We start from the raw sequence: 24,570 nt of genomic DNA on the forward strand, positions 1-24,570 counted from the left end.
CCAAATAAATCCTCCCGTGTCACTTTGTGTGGACATTCAGTGAACACAAACTTGTTTCAACTCTTTATGCACTCGCAAAGCTTTGCTGTATATAGATTCCACCACACACATACACATACATATCCAGGCTCTCAAAGAGGTGCAACGTAATGCTAATGCTTTTCTCTCGTATCTAACACTAGATTGCCATTGATATTGCAAAGCATTTCTCTCAGTGTCATGAAGATGCTACTACTTTCCTACTTGACAAACCCATGGGGTGTTCCTCAGCACCTCCCAAGCCTTTTTTTTTTTTCCTTCAAGGTGCAGCTTTTATATTGGCAGTGCTTGAAGTGTGTCCACAAGTTTGAACGCAGCATTTCAGTATTGTACCACTAGCATATATGCTACTACTAGCAATGAAGTGTTAACTCTTTAAACTTTTTGGCGGGAATCCTTGCCTTTGTTAATCACTAAGTGCCCCAACCGGACGATTTCCTTGCTTTCATTAAACCATATTTAATGCTACAAAAGACCTTGCACGGCAGTGAAATGTTCAGAATTAAAAAAAAAAGAAAGAAAGAGAGAGATGGCATTCATTAACTATAGCAGAGTCGTACAAGAAAAGGCCATTTTAGTCTTCAAAAAGCAAATTTAGTAGATTGTGGAAAGGATCATCCTGGACAGGAGGCAAGGACTGCAAAATGAAGTGAAAAGTTGGGCCAAATTTTATAATCTATAAAAAGCTTTATTTTCTTAGCACATCGCAAGAATGGTGCAAAAAAATTTCGCATAATGCGCCAGACAGTGGTTCTGTGCTAGAACAGTAGCACGAGTGCATTGTTTCTTTGTCTCACAATGAAACATTGCGTCACACAAGAACTTTGTCACAAGCTAGCTGGTCTGCAAGTTTTAACTGTGATGCAAACACAATGAGCGCAACAAGCTAAGAAATGCAGTAGAAGCCAGAACTGTCCAATGCACTAGCCATGTTCTAGGTAGTAGAAAACACATTTAGCTGTGTCAGGAGTTAATATGGCTTTGCGATCGACTTGTAGACATACCTGTCAAGGCCCAAAGCATGTTTCAGTTTCCACACCCTGTATTGTTAAACAGGTCCACCTTTGCCTCTCGCTGAATGAATCAGACAATTTATATGTTTCAGTACTTGCTAGGCCCTGTACAAGTTTGAGTTCAATAGTAGCACCTGCATTAAGATATATAGCCAGTCCAAGTGGAAGCAGACTTTCCTTAAAGTCTCAGACTCGACCAACATACAAACACTCGGCATGACTACAATAGTGTTTTAAGTTGAACTCCAGTCTGAACCCTAGAGATTCTGACAGTTCTGCTCCAGGACATGGCCATCTCAGAGCGTACACTTTGTCTGTATTTTGTCTGCATCTTGTCTGGCCCATCACACATGTGCCTCTGGTCTTGTGTCTTTAGATGGCAGTTTATTCGTCAAATGAATTACGCACTGCTAAAATCGCACAGCTAAAAAGTATAAAAATGACAGTGGTCTTTGTCAAAGGTAAAAGTACAAGAGCTCATAACATTGTAAAACACATGGCGGCATAATTTAAAACTATATACAATACAGGTGGCCATTTTCCATGTTATGGTCGTCGAAGTTTTCTGAAAAGGAGACAAAAAAGAAAAGGAAACAAAAATTACTATCGTTAGTTTGCTCAAAATAAATTTGTGCAATTTTTTGTTTACTGCAATTAGGACAACTTTATCTCTCGTTCCCACTTACGTCGTAATGCTTGGCTCTTTGTAGCTTTTGGGCTGCAACTTCCTCCTGGATGTTCGACCCATCGAAGAGCGCAGGGCCCCGTCTTCGTCTGTTGCTGAAATGAAAAACAGCGCCGTTTTCAAATGAATTGTTCCGAGTTGCTGGTGCAGGAATCCAGCTTACAGCCCATGTACCACACTACCCACTGTGGTGTCTCGGTTGCTATGGCGCCGCGCAGCTGAGCCCGAGGTCGCGAGTTCATTTCTAAGGCATGGTGGCAACACTCTGATGGAGGTGGAATGCAAAAATGCTTGTGTACTGCGCTTTAGTTACACGTTAAAGAATTCAAAGTGGACATACAGTAAAATCCTGTTAATTCAAAAGCAGAGTTTCGAGATAAGTAGATAAGTGAAATCGTGAAAACAGAAGCATGCTGGCCACACACAGACCATATGGAATCTTTACAAAATGCATGCAGTAGTAATACAGTAAAACCTTGTTAAACCATACCTGCTTAAACAGTAGTTTTGTTTTAAAGGCAGTAAAGTCAAATCCCCGACTCGGCGGTCATTGAACATAATGTGTTTTGTATCCACATAAACCGTACCAGCTTATTGCGTATGTACCGGTTAACATGTGTTTCCAATTTTTCTCGCGCAAACACGGCGATGTGTCGTCTCCATCGGGCAGCCCAGCAGAACAACAAGCCTCCGAGATCAGAACAATGCCCTCCAAGTGCCCTGTGCGTTTGCGCATGAAGCCACATCAACATCAACATCATTTCGGCGCCGTGCCAGAGAGCATTGTGGCATTGCGCAAGTGAAGACTCGAATCATGCCGAAGCTCGGATAAAAAAGATGCCAGGTGCTCAGCATAGAAGAAAAATTAGACATTGTTCGTGCTATCGAACATTACACGAAGTCAGCGCTTACATGCTACATGGGTCTACTGTTGACTATGGTGTGTGGCATTTGGAATACGAAGCAGTTGCTCGGCAGCGCTGCTGCGACTGCGAAGAGATGTTGGCAACGAGGTTAGACTTTTCGCCATCGTTGCCTCTGTTGTTGCCGAAGTGTCGAATAGCGACAGTGATAAGGATTACATGGAAAGCAACAGCACGGGCGATTCAGGCCCGACAGTGGCAGAAGCTGCGTGTTACGTCAGCCTCATGAATGCAATCGTTGCGACGAGAACAGCACCTTGCAATGAAAAGCTGCCCTGCGACTTCTGCAATGGTGCACGGAGAATATGCAACACCAAGGAATCTGCCATTTGAGTGTTTGCCGAGAAGAGGAAGCTGGCTGAAAAGCTGGCTCGCAGCTCCAGTAAGTTTGAGGCCGCTGTCGTCGCTGCTAGGCTGCCGCGGCATCAAACGAAAATAACACTTTTGTCGTGTGAAGTAAATAAATACTCCATGTTTTTTCCCCTTCATCGCGCTCTCTTCGAGTTCTGTTTTTTACAGGTAAGTGGGCGATCTCATGCTTTTTAGGGTTAACGAATACTACCGTTTAGTGCGTACTTTTTCCGAGCTCCGGCCAACCACTGTTTAACGAGGTTTCAATGTATTCTCAGTCACTTTTGCATGTGTTGGCAGCAGACACTTTGGCGTCTGTGGGCAACGGCATTGCTGGCACTGCGCACGAGGCCGGAGATGTGACAAAGGAGTACAATGGGAGAATCGGTACAAAGGCGGGATGTGGCAAAGTGGAACATTGCCTTTTCCCCACCCTAGGCAATGCGATGAAGGCATACCAGGTGAGTGAAGGTGTGCGTGGTGAAGCAGCTAGCGTTTTATTCCCCGGAGATCTCCCATTTCCCCCTTTTGGCACTGACATCCAGTATCTGGATTTAATTGTTATAATGCGGCATGGAAGCACTGCAAGCATTGGCATAACCAGAGGGCCGGGGAGAGGGGGGGGGGGGCATCGCCCCTTCCCTCTGTTATTTTCTGATGAAACTCCCCTTTTCCCACGGAACAGCAAGTTCAGGAGGTGGGCTCCAAAAGAGCAATATGGGTGAAAGGGAAAGCTTGAATATGAAAGCAAGGCGACGGCTAGTGGCAGTCCGAATGGGGAGTGGGGGTTGTCATGTCACCGTACCTTGAGCTTAAGTTTATCCCACTTCCCTGCAACTGCTGCCGTGTCTATAGACTTTTGTTCGTGCGATAAGAGCAGCGAGAGTGCAGCCTCAAGAAACTTCCGGTCATGTGCCTCATCAGTCTACTGTGCCGGAACACAGTGTTATTAAGTTGTTTCACTGTGTGGAAAAGTCTGTTTTTAGGTGTTGAGATAAAAGACGTGTGCATTGCATATCAAGACTAATACATAAAATTTTTCGTATAACCTACGGCAAGCTTGACTTGTAAAATTGTTATGTACAGAGGAAAGGGGTTGAAAATCTCCGGACTTATATTTTAATGCACTCCTGCTACTCAGTATGGCCACCAATGCCTTTCTTGCTCGCTACATTTAGCGGTCTATGTCAGCAAGCAAAACCGGAAGCCGTCCAGGGCCTATGTTTGTAAACAGTTAAAGGGTCCTACAGTAGTAGCGTTTCCTCGCCTTCTCATATCGGCTTCCACCCACCCCTCCCACGTTGTATGGGAACTGCGAGTGAAGAGTGACAAGGCTGTTCTATTCACTCGTTTCGCGACTGCGTCAGTTCTACCCATTCTCTGCCTCATTTCTACCATTCTATCTAGCTTCCCTCTGGACTTGGATAAGTAGAAAGGCAAGCACTGCAATTTCTGCAGTGCTTCTACAGGGGGGCGGGGTTCATGGATAATTACAGCTGTCAAGAGGCTAATGAGGCAATCGATGCCCAGGGAGCTCCAGAGGGCATTATCCACATTCGATGAAGGGCAAAGCACCAAATGAGTTTCTTGAATCTTCTTTCCTCTTTGCCATGCTCCTTCCACTTACATAGATGCTCTGAACCACCCCTGACGCAGCGTACAAGACAGATACAGCAGCAGCAGCAGCAGTGGGAAAGTTGAAGGAAGAGGCAAAGAAATCTGTTTTAAGAAGCTTCAATTTAAAACAGGTTGAGAAAGAAAGACCTACAGAATGCTGATTTGCGCACAGCAAAATATATCCAGGATTGGGGTGCTGGGCCAGGGAAGCTAAGAAATCGCCACAACAAAGAGGTATAAGGGCAAGTAGGTGAATGGCCTCGAAGTCCACACGGAAACAGAAATACAGGAATGTTAGAGGCTGCCGGGCAGTTAAAAAAAAAATGGTGAATGTTGAAGAGTGTGACAGTGACTACCAGAAAAGAAATGTTAAGAAGGAGAGTGGAGTGATGGGTACAAAGAGGGGGGATGTGCATAAAAGGCGTCAAGAATGAAGTTGGAGTATAATTATGGATATAGAGAGAGCGTCTCATCAAAATTTTGTATAAAATTGTATTTCTCTGGTTCTTTCAAAATAAAAATACAAAAGCACAGAATTTATGCAAGACAGAAAAGTTTATTATTCCTCGCGTGTGCATTCATTACGGAAAGAAAACCCATAACTTTTATGCACCTTCAACCTTTAACAAACTTCAAATCAATATCTCTCACCTCTATTCGACAAGTTAAGCAATTCATACGGTCATTTGCACAGTCAATTGAATGGATCCGCATGGCCTCCTATACTGTTTAGTCTATAAAAAGTTATACGTGTGTAAAAAGTATATTCTACTGTTTTTATGTATAATGTGAAAAAAGATAATCTCATATTCAGGCGCTGTGTAAGACAGTCAAACATTGATATATCGAACACGGATATATCGAATTATTGCATAAATCGAACACTTTCTATATTACCTGGAAAATCGCACGCATTTTTAATTTCGAACGGGGGACATAAAATGGGTATATCGAACTCCGCCACTCCAGACTACGTGCGCTCTGCTGACAGGCGGTGAGCTTTCCCGCAACACCCTCGAGATGGCAGTGGCATGATGGGCATTCCCCATTGCTGCGCACTACAGCTGCACACACCAATCGCGCAGAGCGCGCCATGTGAACATAGTGGCGTACACACGAGGCAGCTTGGCTAGTTCGACAATGTCAACGACACATTGCATTTGCTGCACTGACTTCTTCGGTGCCGCCCTGTGCGCCTCGCGAGAACTGGGGGTTGCATCGCTCACTGGGCTCACTCAAAGACGCCTTAGCAGATGCCACTTAATACTTTGTTATTGACAGTGTTTCAAAACGCTTCGATAGACGGACATGGAGATCGCAGCAGAAGCAGCGGCCAAACGAAGACGCTGCCAAGGTTGATCTCGCAGGCACTGATGTTGCCCTACTCCCTACTTCAACTGAAGCTGTAGCTGCTTTGGCCCTTCTAGGCTGCTACTGCGGCGCAATAGAGGGCACCGGCCTACCGCTTGTGGATCGTTTAGACTATGTTGAAGACTCCGTGTTTAGGCACACGGCTGGCAGGCTACGCTGCTGCAGTACTTTCAGCCAAATAAATACTTTGTGTGAAGCTTCAAGTGAGTATTTACTGTGTCATGATTCAGGTGGGACCGGGGATCGTTGTTCAGAGCGCGCGTATGGTTGGGCCACGCGTGATTCCCCTAAACTGTGCCGACTTCGCACGGCTGACTAAGCTGAATCGAGCGCGTGCTCCCGGCTGACGACGCCAGTGCGGCCTAGGCAAAAACGAACACGCGCTCCGAACAACGATTCCCAATTGCACCCTTGGTTCATTGATTGATTTGCAGAAGTCTCTTACGCGTTTCTTACATGATTTTATATATCGAATTCTGGCTATATCGAACTATTTTGCAATCACCACGCTGTTCAATATATCAAGGATCAGCTGTACCTTGTTTCTTGCATCGCTGCTTTGCGACATGCAACAGTGAAATCTCGATAAATGGAAAATGCTTAAACAGAACACCACCCTCATGGTTGGTTGGTTTTGTATTCATGCAATCATATTCAGCTTTGTCTCATAGTAAATAGAACTCCTGATAAACGGAACCACTTTCCCTGGAACCCTTGAGGTTCCGTGAGAATCCACTATACTTCACAACCCGAGTTTCCTTGTGATGTGAACGATATGTGCATCTAATATGTATACTAATTTGTGCATGCCTCTGCACTGATGCAATATTGTACTGTCCAGCCACACACACAAGCATTAATGCTTAAGCGGGCTGGCTATTACAATGTATGTTTACTTGGCTATCAAATTATTATTATTATTACTATTATTGTGATTAATTATAAGTGGTCTAAGCTGTATTGTTTTTTTTTTCCCGTCTTCTCTGTCACTTGTTCTTGGTGTATAGGGAAATGATTCCTCTGTATGGCTTCACTGTGGTGCAGTTGCCAACAACTGAAAAGAGCCCACTCACAGGAACTGGCCCCCATGTCCATCAGCTCTGGCCTGGGCAGGTTGCCACTGCGCTGAGGAGGTTCCGTTTCCGTGGGGCTGGCGTCGCGAAGTATGTCACGCGATTTCTTGCCGGTGCGACGGGCCTGCTTGGAGAGCCGGGCTACTTTTTGCGAAGCTTCCTTTCCTGCTGCGGTGCCAATGTTCTCGCTGTCGCTCTTCTGTTTTTGCGGCACGTCGCCACTGCCTTCAGCATTGTGCACCTCGGAGTTTGCAGCACAAGGTGGCGCGTCACCCAGGCCTTCGAGTCTTGCATCAATCGTTTCTTCTTTTTTGCGAACGAAAATCGTCGCGCTGCAAGGTTCTTTCGGAGGCTCCTGCGGAGGAAAGGATTTTCAGAGAATTCAGCCTCAGTCAGGGAACGCATTTTTCTAGATGAACATTTACCTCCTTTTTTTTCAGTGGATAATTTTTCCCGCCAATCTTACAGGTTGCTTCTATTTTTTATGTGAATATCTGTTCGATTTTTAGCTCGAACAAATACTTAACTTTTATTAAGCACAGTATCGCTCGAAGGGTGAAGCAACGACAGCGATGGCAAGCACGCGAAGCTTATAGTGCTGCCCAGTGTAAACATCACCCTAGAGGCTGACAGGCGTCATTCAATGCAATGGTCAGTTCATATGTGGTGAGTGTGCACCACCGAGCGATGACAGTTGTCGCTTACTGGGAACTGGGTTGTGACCACCGAGTGACAGCATGACACTTTGAAGCACTGCCATCTTTACTACCCTTCTAGGTGTCTATGGTGCTAGGCATAATGTCCAAGAAATTACTCCATGATAAAATAAATTATAGCTAAATATCCTCAATACAACAAATACAAGTCTTGCAGACCCACAATTTTTTTAATGAAAGAAGCCTGTTTAAAATTTCTATGCCTATTATCCTAGCCATTAGGTAGGCACAGTATCGCCACCTTGCAGATTGACACGGCAACGATTGCATGAGATTTTTAGTGGCACCCGCCATAAAAAAAACTCTTGTTTATGTTACTAAAGAGAAGAAGACTAAGTAGACATGCTTCCACATTACTACCAGTGAACTTGTGAGCTTGTTCATACGCTGCAATTGCCACAGAATGAAGAGAGCAACGACAAGCCAGGGCTCCCACAACCTCACCGCAAATCCTCACACCCCACATGAACTTCCTGCTTCTCTTTTTCGTTGTAGTGGCATATTTTGTTTGAAAATAATAAAATGAAGGTTATCTTATTAAAAAAAATTATTGTTTTGACAACAGGCTGACACATGATGTTGGCCCCGCTAGGCTCCTCGCATAGTAGCGCATGTACATAGGCTCGTAGCGGCGCAATGACCACCATCTCAGCTCTACGGCAAATTTGCTTTCATTGACCTTGTTCTGTTACAACCAAATTATGCATAAAAAAGATGTTGGCATACATTTTTCGGTTTAAACTGACAATGCTGAATCTTACATACCTTAATTACAATCAACGAGGTTTTGGACACGTGTGCACAAATCTAAGCACTGAAAACAGGCCATGTCATCAGCAGCGTTTGCTTGCATATTGAGAGCTGCTGGCATGAGCCGGAAATACTGCTTTGCGCAGCTGATCTTGCCATGTAATTTAGCGTGGTGAAAAGGCACAGGTGGGCCTCACTTCAAGTATGCCTATGACCTTAAAAAATTAACTTACATATAGTACGCGCTCGTAGCTAGACCCCACCGTGGGAAATTTTAAACATTTAGATATGTATAGCCACTAGGGGGGGCAAACACAGCAGTCAGGTTATTTAGGAATGTTGGTGCCCAGAAAGCAAGAGCTTTTTGTTTCACTGTTTGAACGAATCTGATCAAATGATTGTTTATGCTTCGCAGCTGGATCCATGGCTGGAACATGGCGAAATTAACAGGCTTTTATATCGTGAGAGGGCCAAAGACGAGACTGAACCACACACCTCGGAGTCTGCAGTGATGGGCATAGAGTGCTGTGGGCCTTCTTGTCGAGCAGCCATACTTTCTTTCACCTTGTTGACAACAAAAGTCACACGAGATGGCTTCTTGGTATCCTGCGCAACAAGATGTGCACATTTTAAGGTTGTGCCTGTGGAAAGTTACAAGCATACGGTGCTAAAGAAGAACAGAAAATTCATCGACATGTTCTCAACGAAGCATAGTCTTGTACTACATGAACTAGTAGAGGGAGCTTTGGCACTAGTGTTTATTAGAACTGCAAGCCTAGCAATTCAACCAGCATGGAAATGATGATTACTACAGTGTTTTGTTCAAACTTCGTTCTTTCTGGCTGCAAATGGCTTGGCGACTTTGCAATGTGACCATTTCCAGCAAAATATGGCGTTCATAAATGCAACAATTCGCAGGGATTATGCATGTGGAGAAAGTCTTGCTGTCTTCCATGTTTAGAAATACAGGATTGCTTTGAAACTTAGGACGATAAAAGCAGGTAAAGCAAAGTAAACAAAGCCACAAGAACACCTGAAACCGCAAAAACCAAGATCAGACAAATCCATGTATGATATCTGTCATTCCCATGGGAGCTGTATCGTGAGAAGCCAACAAACACTGACCCCAAGGACAACATAGGGGAAATTACTTCTGCTTAATAAATGAAATAAAGAAACGATAAATATATGGAAATGAAAGTGGATGAACAAACAACTTGCCGCAGGTGGGGAACGATCCCACTACTTTTGCATTTTGCATGCGATGCTCTACCAAATGAGCTACCGCGGCGCTGTTTCCCGGTCCACTTTCTTGGGTACATGTATTTATGTTTCCTTGTAGAACCCTGAAAGTGTTAGCCAGCGCCACCAATCGCAGATCTTGGCGGCGTCCGCCAAGGTGTGAGAGTCGCTTCTTCACGTAGGTATCCGGACTATGTGGCACACATGTCACATCCCTTGACCTGTGGCACAGTACGCTGCTGTTGATGGTGATAATGATGGCATCCCCTCCGAAACAGGATTATGACAAATAATCACCTAGCCTGCTACATGCAACTGCTACATGTTGGGACTAGCTCGTGGAATATAACGGAACTGCAATGCAAAGTTTGTACGTATTGATGCTAGCAGTGCACATGGTAAATGGCACAATACGATGGTAGCGATGATGATGCATTCACATTCCCTTGATACGAGTCGCAATCTTAAAATAGGTGTAGCGAGTGTTTGCAACGGCACACCCCGCCACACCATGTCATACTGTGCACTGGTCCATATGGACGCCCAACCAATTTTTTGTCACAGACAGAACTTCACTGCAAGTATCGTCTCGGTCAAACAACCATTTGTGGTGCGCGCGGGACGCTACTGGCTAGGACGCTACCGGCGCACCAGACGTGTTGCGAGCCTCACGGGCAGCTGGCGTTGGAAAGAGCACAGGCAGCTGTCTCGTTGCAACTAGCGCTGAAAAGAGCACAGGCAACTCTGTCTCTGCGCCAAAAGATGACAATCAAGTGTATAGTGCACTGCGTCTGCCTTTTGAATGTCGCTATTGGAAACGACAAATAAAAATTCAGCGTACTAGAAGTTGCAGCTTGACTGATATTGTGAACGAACATTTGGAAGAACTCGGAAGCAATATTTTTTGGGACTTGTTTGGAAAGTAACTAGCGTATGTAATGCAGTCTTGTCTAGTTGCCTGGATCATCTCGTTTTGTTCTCGCAACTTGCCTGGATGTTCTCATTTGAGTGCCCGCATAACGGCTCTGGCTTTTGGCTCAAGGTCACTTGAATGTTGCCAACGGGAGCTAAAAGCCTTTCATGCTTAAAAAAAAAGTGCACTCTCACTGTCCACAAACCCGTGCCCCTTGCTACTGAGAAGCTGGCTTAACTGCAAAATTTAGGGTTTAGTGGCTAAGTGTGCTTTACAAGCAAAATTTCATCAGCAGCACGAAAAATTTGGAGGACGCTTAAGCTTTGCCTTTAAGAGTGGAACGCGATAGCATTCAAAGATCCCTGACTGTTTCTCATGTCTTCCGGCAACTGCAGCTTATGTAACCGTAATGTTTACAGAGAGACACTGGCGGTGAATGCTATGCACGAAGGCGAGCTTTCTGGTAGAAATGCAGCCTCTAGCGTAGGCTGCGATGCGGCGGAGGCAAGCGCCATCTGGAGGGCTGCAAGCAACCGGGTGTGCCTCTCCGTGGCCTCCGAGATTTGTACGCACAAATCTCGGAGGCCGTGGCCAGTTTATGAAAGGTAGAAATGCTGGAAAAGCAGCGTGTTTGAATTTCCACAGAACAGAATTATTTTTTCTCGTATATTCAAGTTACAGACCAATGCTATCATATCTGTAGGCTGTGTGTAAGTCGTACTTTACGATTTTTCTGATATATTTTACTTTGAGAAATTCAATTGGTTCAGTAACTTCTTTGCGCTAGACTGAGGGTCTGCGTGGTTGGGTAGGCGTGGTTAGGTCTGCACAGCTCAGTATTAATTTTTTTTGACGAAATGATGGTCGACGTCGGAAGCAGGATTTTCTGTGACGTGGGGCCCTTAATGCTATCACAATAAAATCACCCAATTCAGCACAAGATCACTGCAATATTCTTAGATTAAATTGAAACAAATGCTAAGAACTGTGTTTGCTCCCGCACAGCCAGCAATATATTTGACTTGAAATATTCGCTTGCATACAAATATTCGAATAAACATTTTTGAGTATCTATTTTTCGAATCGAATACGCATATTAAAAATATAATATTCAAACTTTTCAAATATTCATGCATTGCTACTTTACTGCATACAAACCAATACTAAGTGAAAAAGAATGCAATAAGAAACCCGAAAACCTTGAGATGGTGCTTGTTTGACACTGTTTTCACAACTTTGTTGTGGTGTCACATTAAGTTTCAGATGAGCCTTGTAGCCTATGCAACTTGCCTCATACCATTTTATAGAGAAAATAAGTGAATTTCACAAAACAAGGTTTTAGCAGGCTGTGCTCCTTAAAAAATACACGATATCCTCAGATACACAGTGGAAGTTATTTGAGCCTATATATGTCTAAACGAAGGGCAAAACTGGTTATGGGGGGCTTCAGATTAATTTTGACTAGCTCGGTGGCATTTTTTAATGGGACATTAAAGAGACATAATAATGTGATCTGAATAAGTAAATTACCCTCATACAGTTTCAAAAAATCCACTCTTACCATGACAACGTCTGCAAGGAAAAAAAAAGAAAGAATGAAAGAAGGCAGAAACGAATGACGAGGGACCACACCACCTTAAGTTAATATTGTATTAGTAAAGATGGACTACATTGTACTATAAAAAAGTACAGTACAGCATAAAGTAACTCAGCAAGTCCAGGAGAACTTTTGCTGAACCTCAACAACAAAAGAACTTTCAAGTCTGTGAAAGTCGCCAATGTACCAGCACTCAGGTTTCAGCGGAATGTTTATGAAACTTTTACTTTCATTTCTCCTCTAATAATCAACACATCATTGCGAGGTTAATGAAACTGTAGTTTCGGAAATATTTTAGACTAAACTGATTAGCGTTTCCTTTTAGCGTCTTTCTAAAGTGCTACCAAGTACACAAGCATTTTTGCATTTCGCTTCCATTGGAATACTGCGGCAGCATCTGAAAACAGACTAAACAAACCTGAATATTCAAAATATGGCTTGTGCAATTTGTCCTGCAAGTTCTTGCATTGATAAAGCATACCTCACACCACTGTTTCAAAAGTAATGGGAGTGATACCAAAACAAACAGTTTTGCAATCTTTCTCGCAGCTTCATACACGTGTATGTGACTTCAGCAGAAGTTGTATAAGCAAGCATGAAAAATGTTTTGAGCGTCTTTGCTTGCACCCAAAAAATTCTGGTAAGGAGTGTTTATCAGGCATGTTAGCAGGTTTACCAAATGTGCCAGATGAGAAAAATGTGACACTGGTTTTGGGTCTTTAGAACTCTGATTATGCTGGCATTGTTATTTCTTTTTTTGATCATGCTAGGTGCAATGTTCTGGCTCAGATTGTGTAAATAGTATGGCAAATTCCTGTTTAAGCTTTGCTGGTGCAAATTCATGGCTACTCACACTGGGTCGCGAGATGCAAGACTTTCTTGCTGTGTTTTTCCGTGGTGCCTCTTCTCCGACAGCCGTGTCCTTATCAATGGGCACGGTCTCTTCGGGAGCAGCTGCGTGACTGCCTCGAGGCGGTGGAGTAGAGGTGGGTGACTCGACGAAGGCGCACTCCAACAGGGACTCTGATGACAATGGCGAGGAACTGTTTGAGACGATGTGCTCTGCGAGCCCACTTCGCCTGGTACTGCGCGAACCCCTACGCAGAGGTTCTGGAAACGAGGAAAGACGGAGCCGAGGGCAGCAGATATTAGAATATTGGGATTTTACATATCAAAACCGCAATCAGATTATGAGGCAGTAGCGAGGGCCTCCGGATTAATTTTCACCACCTAAAGTTCTTTAGATTGCATGTAAATCTAAGTGCACAAGCATTTTTGTGTTTTGCCTCCGTCGAAATGCAGCCGCCATGGCAGAGATGAAACATGCGACCTTGAGCTAAGCAGCACGCTCTCACAGCCACTAAGCTAGCATGGTGGGTGGACAGAAAATATTGTGGTGTTGTGCCACTGTTACATCTGCAGCTGGAACAAGAAGAAAAGTTCCCTGACTGTAAAGCTAGCATGTGCATTGCACATTTTCCCCAACCAATGGCAGCACTGGCCATCGCAGAGACAAAAACAATGTGTAGATTTTGCTGGCTGGCTCTCCACAGTTGCCCATAATTTAGACTGTCTCCGGATCCACACTGCCCTCTTTCACCTCATAAGGAACAGCAACTCTGCATCTAATATTCATTCAGCGTGATGCAAACAATATTTCACGGAAATTGAGATAGCGAGTCTGCAGGAAGTCTAAAGGGGAAAAAAGAAAACGTCCTCATCTAGATTGCCAGATATTGTGAAAAATACGCCACTAATTCCCACGTTGGCAGCTTGCTGTCAGCACAGGCGAGCGCATATGTGGCCCATGCTTTAAATATATTGCAGGTAATCTGCAGCGGGTGCAAAGGTTTGGCAAGCAGAGATGGCCAGTGGCTTCATGTGCGCCGTCTTACTACCCGTTTAGAGCTGGACATCACATAATCTCAAGCGTTGGGGATACAGTGATGCGAGTGGCAGACAAAGTGTTCGCTCCTCTTTGCCTGCGCTCTTCATCATGCCATCATGCCAGTGAGTGTTCACAGTCATTGAGTGAGATCTTTTGGCATTTGCCTGTGTATATGTGCCACCAGAGTTATTAGCAAGTGAACATTCAGTGCTATTTATATGGCCAATAAGACTACGAACCTTCATATAGTTGATAACACCTTATTATTGCTACCAGTGCCTTGCCTTTCGGGTGAACACTTTACTCTTAGAACCAATACTAAAAACAGTGCATAATGGCTACCAAGATTACTGACGTGTGTGTGTGACGTGAATGTGTGCCTCTGTTCTAAACAGTCATTTAGTTGCAGAGCACAGCCGCCAATCATTAACAAGCCAGCAAGGTGGTGATGATGCTAGGCAGCAGAAGCTTGGCGACAGCCCATGTACGAAAAAAAGATAATCAGAGCTATTACATTAATGAAAATTGACACAGCCAAAATTTCAAGAAAGCTACAACTGAGAAAGAAAGAAAGCATGGTGTACTACTGACCAGACTTTCTAGGCCATGGCTGCAGAGGAATTTCAGACAGTCTCTGCCTCTGACGTGTTTCCACGGGGCTGCTGAAGCTGTCTTCGTTGCAGCAATAGAAGCTGCCGTCTTTGTTGATGGTGTCGGGAGTGCGCGGGATCTTTGGCCTATAGCTGAAGGCTGCACTGTACTCGTTCACGCTGAGCAGGAAATGAGAAGGCATTCCCACCGTGACACAAGTTTCCAAAAGAGACACGACAGTCACAAGAGCCCTTCTGAATTCATGTTTGATGACACCCGAGGTGAGCCACACACATCTGCCAACACTTACGATTTTATAGTAAGATGTCTGAATTTTCAGAACTTGTTTTACGATTGTCATATAGATGCTAAAAGTTGATTTCAATAGAATGTGTACAGTATTCAGAATACAAATACATCATGACAAATATTCGGAGCCTAATTTCTGGGCTCTCGATTATTCAAGTCTATCCACAGCACCATTTCTTTGTACTCCCCAGATCACTGTATAACGGTAACTAAGTTAGGCCGACGTTATTCATACATAAATTTTTCCACTTGTCTGGGCCACACATCCTTCCCGCTGCTACTACAAAAGCAGAGTCTGTTCACAGTGCCCCTACAGAATTGCTTTAATAAATCTAAAGTAACGAAACAATTTTTAGTATATTTTTGACTTTGACAGGAGAATTTTCCAAGTTTTGAAGTTGGCAGGTATGACATTTCTTGCCTTCCGCACTGTCGTCCACTGAGCCACAAATGAAACTACCGATTTCACTATAGCATAGGATATGCACTCCTTCATCAACCAAGTTTGCCACCTGTCTAGGTTTCGAATGACATAGTCTGCTTCTTGCTGTTAGTATCAGTGGCTGACTCGATCACCTGAGAAGCATATTTAGCGCCAGCGAACAAGGACAGAAGGGAGACAACACCACAATGCGCTAACTTCAAAACACTTTATTTCCAGGAAACAACCACCTATTTAACCCATGCACAGTGGCGCCACCTCATCGAAATTTTAACCATCCAAAAATGCCATCTCCTTATCTAACAATCAAAGGGCACCTGTGCATGAGTCCTGCGGGGTTCTTGGAAAGTACAAAGATAAAGATGCGCCAGAGATTATTGAGGCTAAGGCTATATGTCGGAATAGTGACACGTGTGTTAGTACCCCTTCAGTTGACTTGTTAGATAAGGAGACGGACTTTTTGGATGGTTAAAATTTCGATAAGGTGGCGCCAATGTGCACGGGCTAAATAGGTAGTTGTTTTCTGCAAATAAAGTTATTTGAAGTTAGCATATTGTGGTGTTGTAACCTTCCTGTTTTTGTTCGCTGGCGCTAAATATGCTTTCCAAGCCAGCTTACCAATGTGCCCAACAAGTGGCGATGCTGAAATTAATTTCAATCACCTGACCGGCACATGTTTGCCCATTTCCCAGTGGCAGCAAAATTATGTTTAAATACAGTATGCCTAAGCCCAAGCACATGCCTTCAATATCCATGTTGTCATGGCAAACTGCTGCCTTCAAGAAACTGTTTTGTTCATGCATCGTTTCTGGCACATCAAGCCTCCTCCCACGGTAAGAGCACTTTTTATTTTGTATTCCAGAAGTGTAATTTACCAATATAACTCAACTCGCCATATTTATTCTATTATAAGGCGAGGGTGCCAGTTCAGAGACCCAACGAAAAAAAAAACTTAAGTAGCCGAAAGATTATTCAGACTTGGCGGGGCATACCTTAAATATTGGATTACTAACACAGCCAGAACTCAACACGGCCACCATCAGATAGTGGGGAAGGGAGCTTCAAGCTTCAAATCGCGAAGTTGACCAATGCAAATTTTCCCTTTAGGTGTGGCTTCACGACACTATGGCACACTCTGCCGTAAAGCTACAATTTAAGGTGAAATTCGCAATGCCGTGAGGCCACACCTAAAGGCGAAATTCACTTATAAGGCGGGGGGTGACTGAGGCTAAGGATTCTTGGAAAAAAGCCTCAGCTTATATTAGAATAAATGCAGTAGTCTTTAGTGTCCCCTTAAAGATTTGCAACTAACTAGTCCAGACCCTTTGTGCTTCAGATGTCCATGCAAAGCACAAGGCACGACATACCTGGGCCCTTTCACCTTGTCTGGAGGTGGCATAACTACAGACTCGGCACAGACGACAGTTTTCTCTTGTCCTGTGACCTCCTTCAAGAGAATTGAGGCTTCCTCATCGACCACTGGTTAATGAGAAATCGGGAGGAGAGAGAGAAAGAAAAAAAGCAAGTTGCATAGTGAACAACAACCCAAAAGGAAACATTCGTAGCTGACAGCGAAGAGCAGCTGCAATTTAGTACTGCGACTTTTTGGTTGAAACGCTAGAGCCAAGACAGACCACAGTGCTCACTGTCTGAAAAAACAACAACAGAATTGCGGGTTCTAATGTGCCGAAACTGAACAGCGGGCTGCAAGGAACACAGTAGAGGAGGGCTCTGAATTTAGACCATCCATTATTTTTCTTCCGTTTCTTAAGTGCACATAAATATTTGATGAGCATGCTTGCATTTCAAACGCATCAAAATACAACTGCCACTGCCGGGAATGGAACCTGTGACCTCCTGCCCAGCAGCAGGATGGCTTAGCCACGGAGCCACCATGATGTATGCTACCACCTTGCAGTGCCTTCGAAGAACCACAGAAATATACAGCTAGCAGACAGCTTTGGTCCCTCGGTATGTGCCCATCTAGTGCTTCATCAATCGTGATAAACAACATACGTCGCGTCGTATGCGTGGAGGTGAGCAAGTGGCAGAATGCTTACACACACTTAAGAGCGAGGTCACGGGTTCAATTCTCAGTCGCCGTGGTTTCAGTGAGAACGAAATGCAAAACGCTCGTGCACTGCACATCAGAGAACCCCAGGTGGTTGAAATTAACTTGTACCACGAATTCGTGCAGCAAGTGAGGGAGCAATTCTAAGTATTTACACGCACCTTGAAGGCTACGCATAGACTTTGCAATGGTGCCACTGGATGGCGCAGTGTCCAGAGTGAGGTGCAAAAGGGGCCCGGCCACTCACTGAACTTAGTCAAGCTCTTTAATAAACACCTTACATTTGTACATATAAGAATTTTGTCTTCTTACTTCCATCACAATATCATAAATTCCATAACTACAACAACAAATTTATTACTAAGCACAATATCATTGCTAATCATCTCCAAAGGATTGATGCACTGCCAAGTTTCTTTCTGGAAGCGCAATGCTAAACTCCCCGACGCTGGCAGACCCGTCGTGGTTGCGTAGTGGCTATGGGATTACACTGCCGAGCTCTAGGGTTTGATCCTGGCCATGGCAGCTGCATTTTGACGAGGGTGAAATGTGAAAATGCTTGTGTACTTGCATTTAGGTGCACGTTAGCCCCAGATGGCCAAGATTAATCCAAAGTCCCCCACAAGGAGTGTCTCAATCAGATTTTGGTTTTCATATGTAAAACCCCAGAATTTATTTACAGCTCGGACCATTTATAACGTAACCACTTATAGTGCAAGAGCGGATACAATGCGGTATTTTCCGACTCCTGTTTATCCTCCCACAGAACTCATGTATATGCACACTGCTTACAGTACAGCCATGCGAGACGAAATGCCAGTTTTAATGCGGTTGGCCGAAAATCTCGCAGAGAAGCGAGGCAACAAAGAGCGTCGGACAAGGGCAGTGCAGAAGAGAAGATGTGGAATGAGCGGACAAATGGAAAAAGAGGGGAAAAGAAAATTCCATGGCAGCCTGCTGGCTGCCCAGTGTGTGCCCGGTGGAATGCCTAGGTGACGGAGAAGCTTTTTGCTGTGGGCACTTGTCAGCTGCGTGCGGTCTGCATTGAACATGTGCGAGTCTTTGTGGCTATAGTCTCTGTGCGAAAAGTAAATGCAGTCGCCGAATGATATTTTCAGACATGGACAAGGTCACAAAATAATGTCCAAATTATTGGGCAGGTTGGAAAAACAAATTTTGACATCGCAATTAACTTGTTTTTTTTTTTTTTACAACTTTAGCACTACGGAATAAAATCAGTGCCCGCGAATGTGTTCTGTGCTCACCTGTCACGACGTGTTGTTACCAAGTCCAAATGCAGAGCGTGTGACATTTACTCGCAATGCTGTCAGTTCCAACCGTGTTCCGCAAATCCGTTGTTTCGGAATGTCCATGCGAAAGCTTTCGCTGCTCCAACCGCACCCATACAAAATCTTGCTACATGTGTTCACGGTAGTTGCTGGCTAATTGCCCGTGAACCCCACTTCATGCGCGCTGCCATCAGTTCAGCTGGTGCGCGTGATCTCGGGCCAGATCTCCACATATTCATATAGTACAGGTACGGACATATATCAAAGGCAAGCTTCCAGAGATGGTATGTCATCCGACAACCTCGGTGGCTAGGCCTAATTAGTGTTGTCTTGTCGAGAGTCGGTCGCCAAAGTTACGGTTTGGCGCAGAGTCAACGAAATGCTTTGCAGTGGTTGTGTGGCACTTGTAACATGAAGGAACCACCTCCCCAATGAAAATCGTCCGGATCGTATGCTTCGATTCCCGGACACACGCGGCTGCTTGGTGTGCATGTTTTGCACATACATGCTTTTTAAAAATGTTTTGCTTACGGTGCGCAGCGTACTGTAACCGCCAACAGGGCAGAAATTCACAACTGCAGCGACTTACGCTATAAGCTGACTACGCTGTAATTAATAATTAAAAAAAAAAATATGCTGGCACTGCATAACACCACAGACATTCTGCCCAGCTGCTGCGGCAAACACGCAACTATGCTTCCTTTGGCAGCAGATTTGCAACGAAAAATAGAAAACATGCAATTTAGCTTCCAAAAGGAGCAGAGTTGCGTGCGTTTTTTGTTCACTGATGATGGCTGTGTTTGCCAAGTGCATTCTCGTGATTTTGGAATACTAATGTAATGCATACGAAGCGAGGGCAATAAAAGGCACATAAACACACAGCCATGGCACTTCACGTGCCTTCTACTGTTGTTGTCCGGTATGTACTACACTAGTATTCCAAGATGGTATACACTAGAACCTTCTTATAATGAAGTTGAAGGGGGAGCCAAAATTACTTTGTTATGTCTGTTACGTCGTTATATTCATTATTCCCATATACTGCCACGTATGCCGAATGGTGTGCACTATTGTAAACGTGGCAATAAGAAGACTGCATCGTGGCCCGTGGAACAGCCACAGAGCTACGCATTTGAATTAAAAAAAAAAAAAATCTTGGGCGTGTGCAACGCAGAACTATTTCGTCATTCCCTTAGATGGCTACTATTGGTTGATAGCAGACAAGCTGCGGTCGGCTACGCAGCGTAGATACTGCGGCTGCCACAGGGTGCCACCACGAGTCCACTGGCTAAGCGTGCTGCGGCTCGCCGGAGACAACCAAGTTTGGCTTATGTTTAGTGCGTTGTAGGCACTAAAGGCGGAAGTCGTGTCTACGTTAACATCCAAAATGAAATTTGAACTGCGGGGCCACCGTGACATTTATAAGGCAGAGCTTCATGGGCACGCACCACTGCATCTTAGCCTTCACAGTGCAAGGCATTGAAAAAGGAACGGGAGCAGAGTGGAGGCCAAGTGCGATTGCCAATAACTCTGCTTCTGCTGAAAGCAATCGAGTACTTTTTGCGGCAAACTATTTTTGAAATAACATATTTTCATTTCAAATACCTTCCTCTACTTCAATAAAAAGTGGCTCGGGGCCCCTTTTTAAATGACGTGGGCTTCGTTGATTACACAGCAAACGAAAAATTTAGCCCTGAACGGTAGGACGAAACATTGCAAAGTCTGAGTCAAGTCTGCAAGAACAGCACCGGCTGTGTGAATACAACCTGAAGAAAAGGCAGCAACAGAGAACGGATGCGAAGCTCACCTTTAAACGTTGGCACCGCAGGTTCGAAAGCAGAGTCAACAGGCTCATCGGAGAGGCTGGCACGCATGCCAGCTGATGATCTTGTTTTGCGGCTCCTCCTGCGCACAGTGACTGCACGAAGCCGCCAGTGTTAAAAATTAGCTGGGCCAGAACGCTCGGAGCATATGAATACTAATACTGCTTGTTAATTAACTGCACGATTAAGAGGATACTTTAGCCCATGGCCAACTAGGATTTCCTTATTCAAATACATGTACAATGCAGGAATGGTTTTATGAGGCAACCGCATGACCAGTATAAATTGTGTGATTTGAGAGAAAAAGTTAAATTTTAGCGACTCTAGGAAGCAGATGTTTGGTTTACGACTATCTTTTTCTTTTTTTTTACAAACGTACGGCAAAATATCAGTAAAGATAAGCAAAAAATTTACACTCCAACTCCGCACTAAAACATATTGCAGTTTTGTAAATTGCATCTGTTAGGGCATCTAAAGCGAACAAATTTGGTACATATGAATTTACAGCGCACGTGACACTAACATTACGACGACTTTGTAGAAGTCTTACTCACAAATTAGTGATATATTTCAGAGCAATGCATTATACATCAATTGTACATTAAGAAGAGATCCTGCATCTAAGAACCATATTTTTTTTTAAATTTCAGAGTAGATTTTGATGAATGCACTTCTATGTGCTAATTTAAGGTATACATTATTTTCTTGCATAGTAAATATCTTTCTAGAAATTAAACGATGCAACCTGCTTGGACGTGGGCCATTTACTAAGCTATATAATACATATATCAACATATAAAAATGATCTTGAGTAATCTGAGTATGCAGAGGTACAAGATGAATGCACTAGATTGAACTAAAGTTACAGCATGTCAAGCTTTTTAAAGTTTGAACCCATAGTAACACCCAGGACAAATGATTACTTTTTGAACATTTCTGTTATACTATTTCTATTATATGCCCACTGCAATCTATTTGTCTACCTTTCTGACAAAAAAGAATAAATAAAAATAACTGTCATAAGATAAGTAGAACCAGACATATCATCACTCCAAAATGGTGACACTGCCAGAAATGCTGTTTTGAGAAAGCGAGGAAAAACATTTCACATTTTTATGATGATTATGGCAAAGGCTAAACGATCAAGCATGACAGAGGGATCGAATTGAGCAAGTATTAATGCTATACACCAATCTGGAGCAATGGGATGCCAATTTTCGGCTCCAAGGAGCAGGGTCTCCCCTCAAGATAGTCTTAGTAGGTGCAGTGTACAGAATTGCGATTTTGTACACTGCACTTCTGATATTTTGTTGCCAAGTTTTAGAGTACTTGACAAGGAGTACTTTACAAAATATTGCAATTTTCAACAAATAACATATATGCTTCCTACAGTCACTGGATTTTAAGTTTCTTTGAAATGCAGAAAACTTCATTAAGTTTATCCCCTACCAAATATTTTCTCCAATACCCCGTATTTAGATAGGAACTCCCAAGTTAAAGCTTCCTCTTAATTGAAAAGGCTTGCGCTTGCTGTATGGGTAACAAAAGTAGGCACGCGGTAGTGCGATGGCAAAAGTGTAGAACACGGTCTACCAGCAATCAACATACTTAGTTCACCGAACAAATAATACACAGGGCGTTTTAGCAAAGACTTTAGAGGGACACTAAAGAGAAAAATGTTTTGAGCTGTATTAATAAATTGCCCTTCTATAATACTAAGAATGCTGCTCTTGCTGAGAGAAAATATGTGGTAATCAATGAAAAAAAAAAAAAAAAAAAAAAGAAAGGACTCAAGAATAAAAGATGTGTGGCGACGCTGCCCTGCCATTCCACACCAGCTCGTTGTGATGCTATGGATTTTAGTGTCTGCTGGAGCCTCGTTCATTTTTTTTATTGGTAAATATGAACTACACTGTGTCCTAATAGAGGTAGACTGAACTTTGCAAATGTCAAAAATTTTACTCAGCACGACAATGAACCACACACACACACACATTATATATATATGAAAGAACTTTTGAAATCTGACATCGTACTGATATACTGGCGCTGGGGTTTTGGTGTGAAATTTAAACAAAAATGAAGCTTTAACTTTTATTTCCTTTCAATAATTAACCCAAACCATGAAATTGATGACAATAGTTTTCAAAGAATAAGTTATCAGCTTAAACTGATAGTGCAGTTCTTTGGTGTCCTTTGAGCAATTCGCTAAACAAGGGCACTGCTGCTACTGCCGGCAGAACGAAATGTTAACAGCGACAAACACGAGTATGCCAAGTCGCAAGAAAAGTGCTCTCAAACGGTACACCACCTTTGGAGCACAAGTCGGGCTCAAGCTCTGTTCCATTCGTGCCGGAGTCTTGTGGTTGTTCCGACCTGGAAATCATGGCCTCGTCTTCCTCGAGAATCACCGTGATGTTCCCAAATTCGTCGTACTGCCTGCCTGGTGGATGCAGAGAGTGCCTCCTGAACAAAAATATATTAGTACCAAATTATAATCAATGATATGCTTTGCATGTCTGGGCCCATGTACAATAAGAATTCGCAGATGCACTCGAAGGGCAAAGCACTGACACTGGCATAGCAATGTCTAGCAGTGCACCCGAGCTTGTCGCTTGTTGGCCAGTGTTTTAGTGACAGTGACATGTCAGCGTGACGCAGCTCTTGAGATAACTGCTACTATCCGGTGTCTTAACACTGAAGTGATGAAGAGCCCCACCAGAGGCGCTGGAGGCAATGGTACACACGATACACTTGATCGAAACCATCACCATTCATAGCTTAACATTTACTCTCCGCTGAACCAGTGAATGGCAGAACGCTGCTCTAATTTTTAAAGTGAAATGCGCTGTACATCTCTCGCATTTCAGGAGACCTATCTATCCAAGCGCAGGCCATGCGTGCACCATCGATAATGAAAGTGCAACAGTGGCCCCGAGAACAGTGGGAACTTGCTTCGAGTATCTTTATAAATTGCTACCGCAATAACCTGCAAGGTTGTATGGCAATGGTAGGGGGTAGATGCACAGATGTGCAAAAATTACACGTATTGCAACACAATCGCTGGCAAAAACAAATTAAAATGCCAGGAAAACTATTACAAGGGCGACAGAGCAGGGGAATGACAATGTTCTGGCAGAACTCATCTACGGTACGAGAGAATGCACACTGCAGACTTTATTCAATCCCCATTACCTCACTGTTCACTTCCACTGTTGCGCACAAGACAAGTTTAATTTCCAAATGTCTACAGAGCCATCTTCCTTGTCACCCAATTCTGTCATAGTTCTGTGGATTCTAGTTCTTTTCGCCATTTTAAGCAGCCACTTGCGACTGACGTCGCAGCAGAGAGAACTACTGACAGATCTGGCCGAGTGTTGTGCTAAGTGATGTGAATGACAACGCTACGCGGGTGCCCTACTGCCACACATAGTTTACGGCCCTAGCCAACTGCTAGCGTGGCGCCGAGGATAGTTACCGTATTTATAAAAATATAGGTTGCTCTTTTTTTTTCGAGAATGTTACGTAATCAGAGCTAGCGACCTGTATTTGTGACCAAAACTAGTAAAAGCACCCAGCTAATGGAGCCCCTTCATCGTGCTCGCCATAAGGACAGTCTGGATTATCCAGGCTGGCTTATAAGAAATGCTGCTGCATGTCCAATGCACTCGACGACACCGAGGACGATGTTTGGGGTGCCAAGGATGCTGGCGATGCATCTGATGAGGATGACATCTCTGGCAGTTCCAATGAGGACGCAGCTCGTGGCATCAACTAACGAGATTTAGTAGCTGAGCTTATGGTAAATGAAGGTCTATCATGTTCAAAGACTTCCGTTTTTCTAGAAAGATGTGGGTCAATTTATGT

The 24,570-nt window shown here is 43.9% G+C and overlaps 1 protein-coding gene across 3 annotated transcripts in view; it reads right to left on the bottom strand.

The window, feature by feature from the left end:
* Positions 1 to 706: 706 nt before the first annotated feature.
* LOC126544322 (uncharacterized) overlaps positions 707 to 24,570 on the bottom strand; it is a 31,628-nt gene continuing 7,764 nt past the window's right edge. For all 3 annotated transcript variants that reach the window (XM_055061436.2, XM_055061433.2, XM_050191607.3), the window contains exons 5-13: positions 23,015 to 23,169; positions 20,688 to 20,798; positions 16,888 to 16,999; positions 14,770 to 14,948; positions 13,144 to 13,400; positions 9,034 to 9,144; positions 7,073 to 7,427; positions 1,739 to 1,832; positions 707 to 1,617 (exon numbers count right to left, since the gene is read on the bottom strand). In XM_055061436.2, coding sequence (XP_054917411.1) covers positions 1,599 to 1,617; positions 1,739 to 1,832; positions 7,073 to 7,427; positions 9,034 to 9,144; positions 13,144 to 13,400; positions 14,770 to 14,948; positions 16,888 to 16,999; positions 20,688 to 20,798; positions 23,015 to 23,169 — 1,393 coding nt within the window. In that variant the 3' untranslated portion in view covers positions 707 to 1,598. The remainder of the gene's footprint in view (positions 1,618 to 1,738; positions 1,833 to 7,072; positions 7,428 to 9,033; positions 9,145 to 13,143; positions 13,401 to 14,769; positions 14,949 to 16,887; positions 17,000 to 20,687; positions 20,799 to 23,014; positions 23,170 to 24,570) is intronic.

This window comes from Dermacentor andersoni, chromosome 3 (genome assembly GCF_023375885.2).
Source record: "Dermacentor andersoni chromosome 3, qqDerAnde1_hic_scaffold, whole genome shotgun sequence".
In the NCBI taxonomy this organism is placed as follows: domain Eukaryota; kingdom Metazoa; phylum Arthropoda; class Arachnida; order Ixodida; family Ixodidae; genus Dermacentor; species Dermacentor andersoni.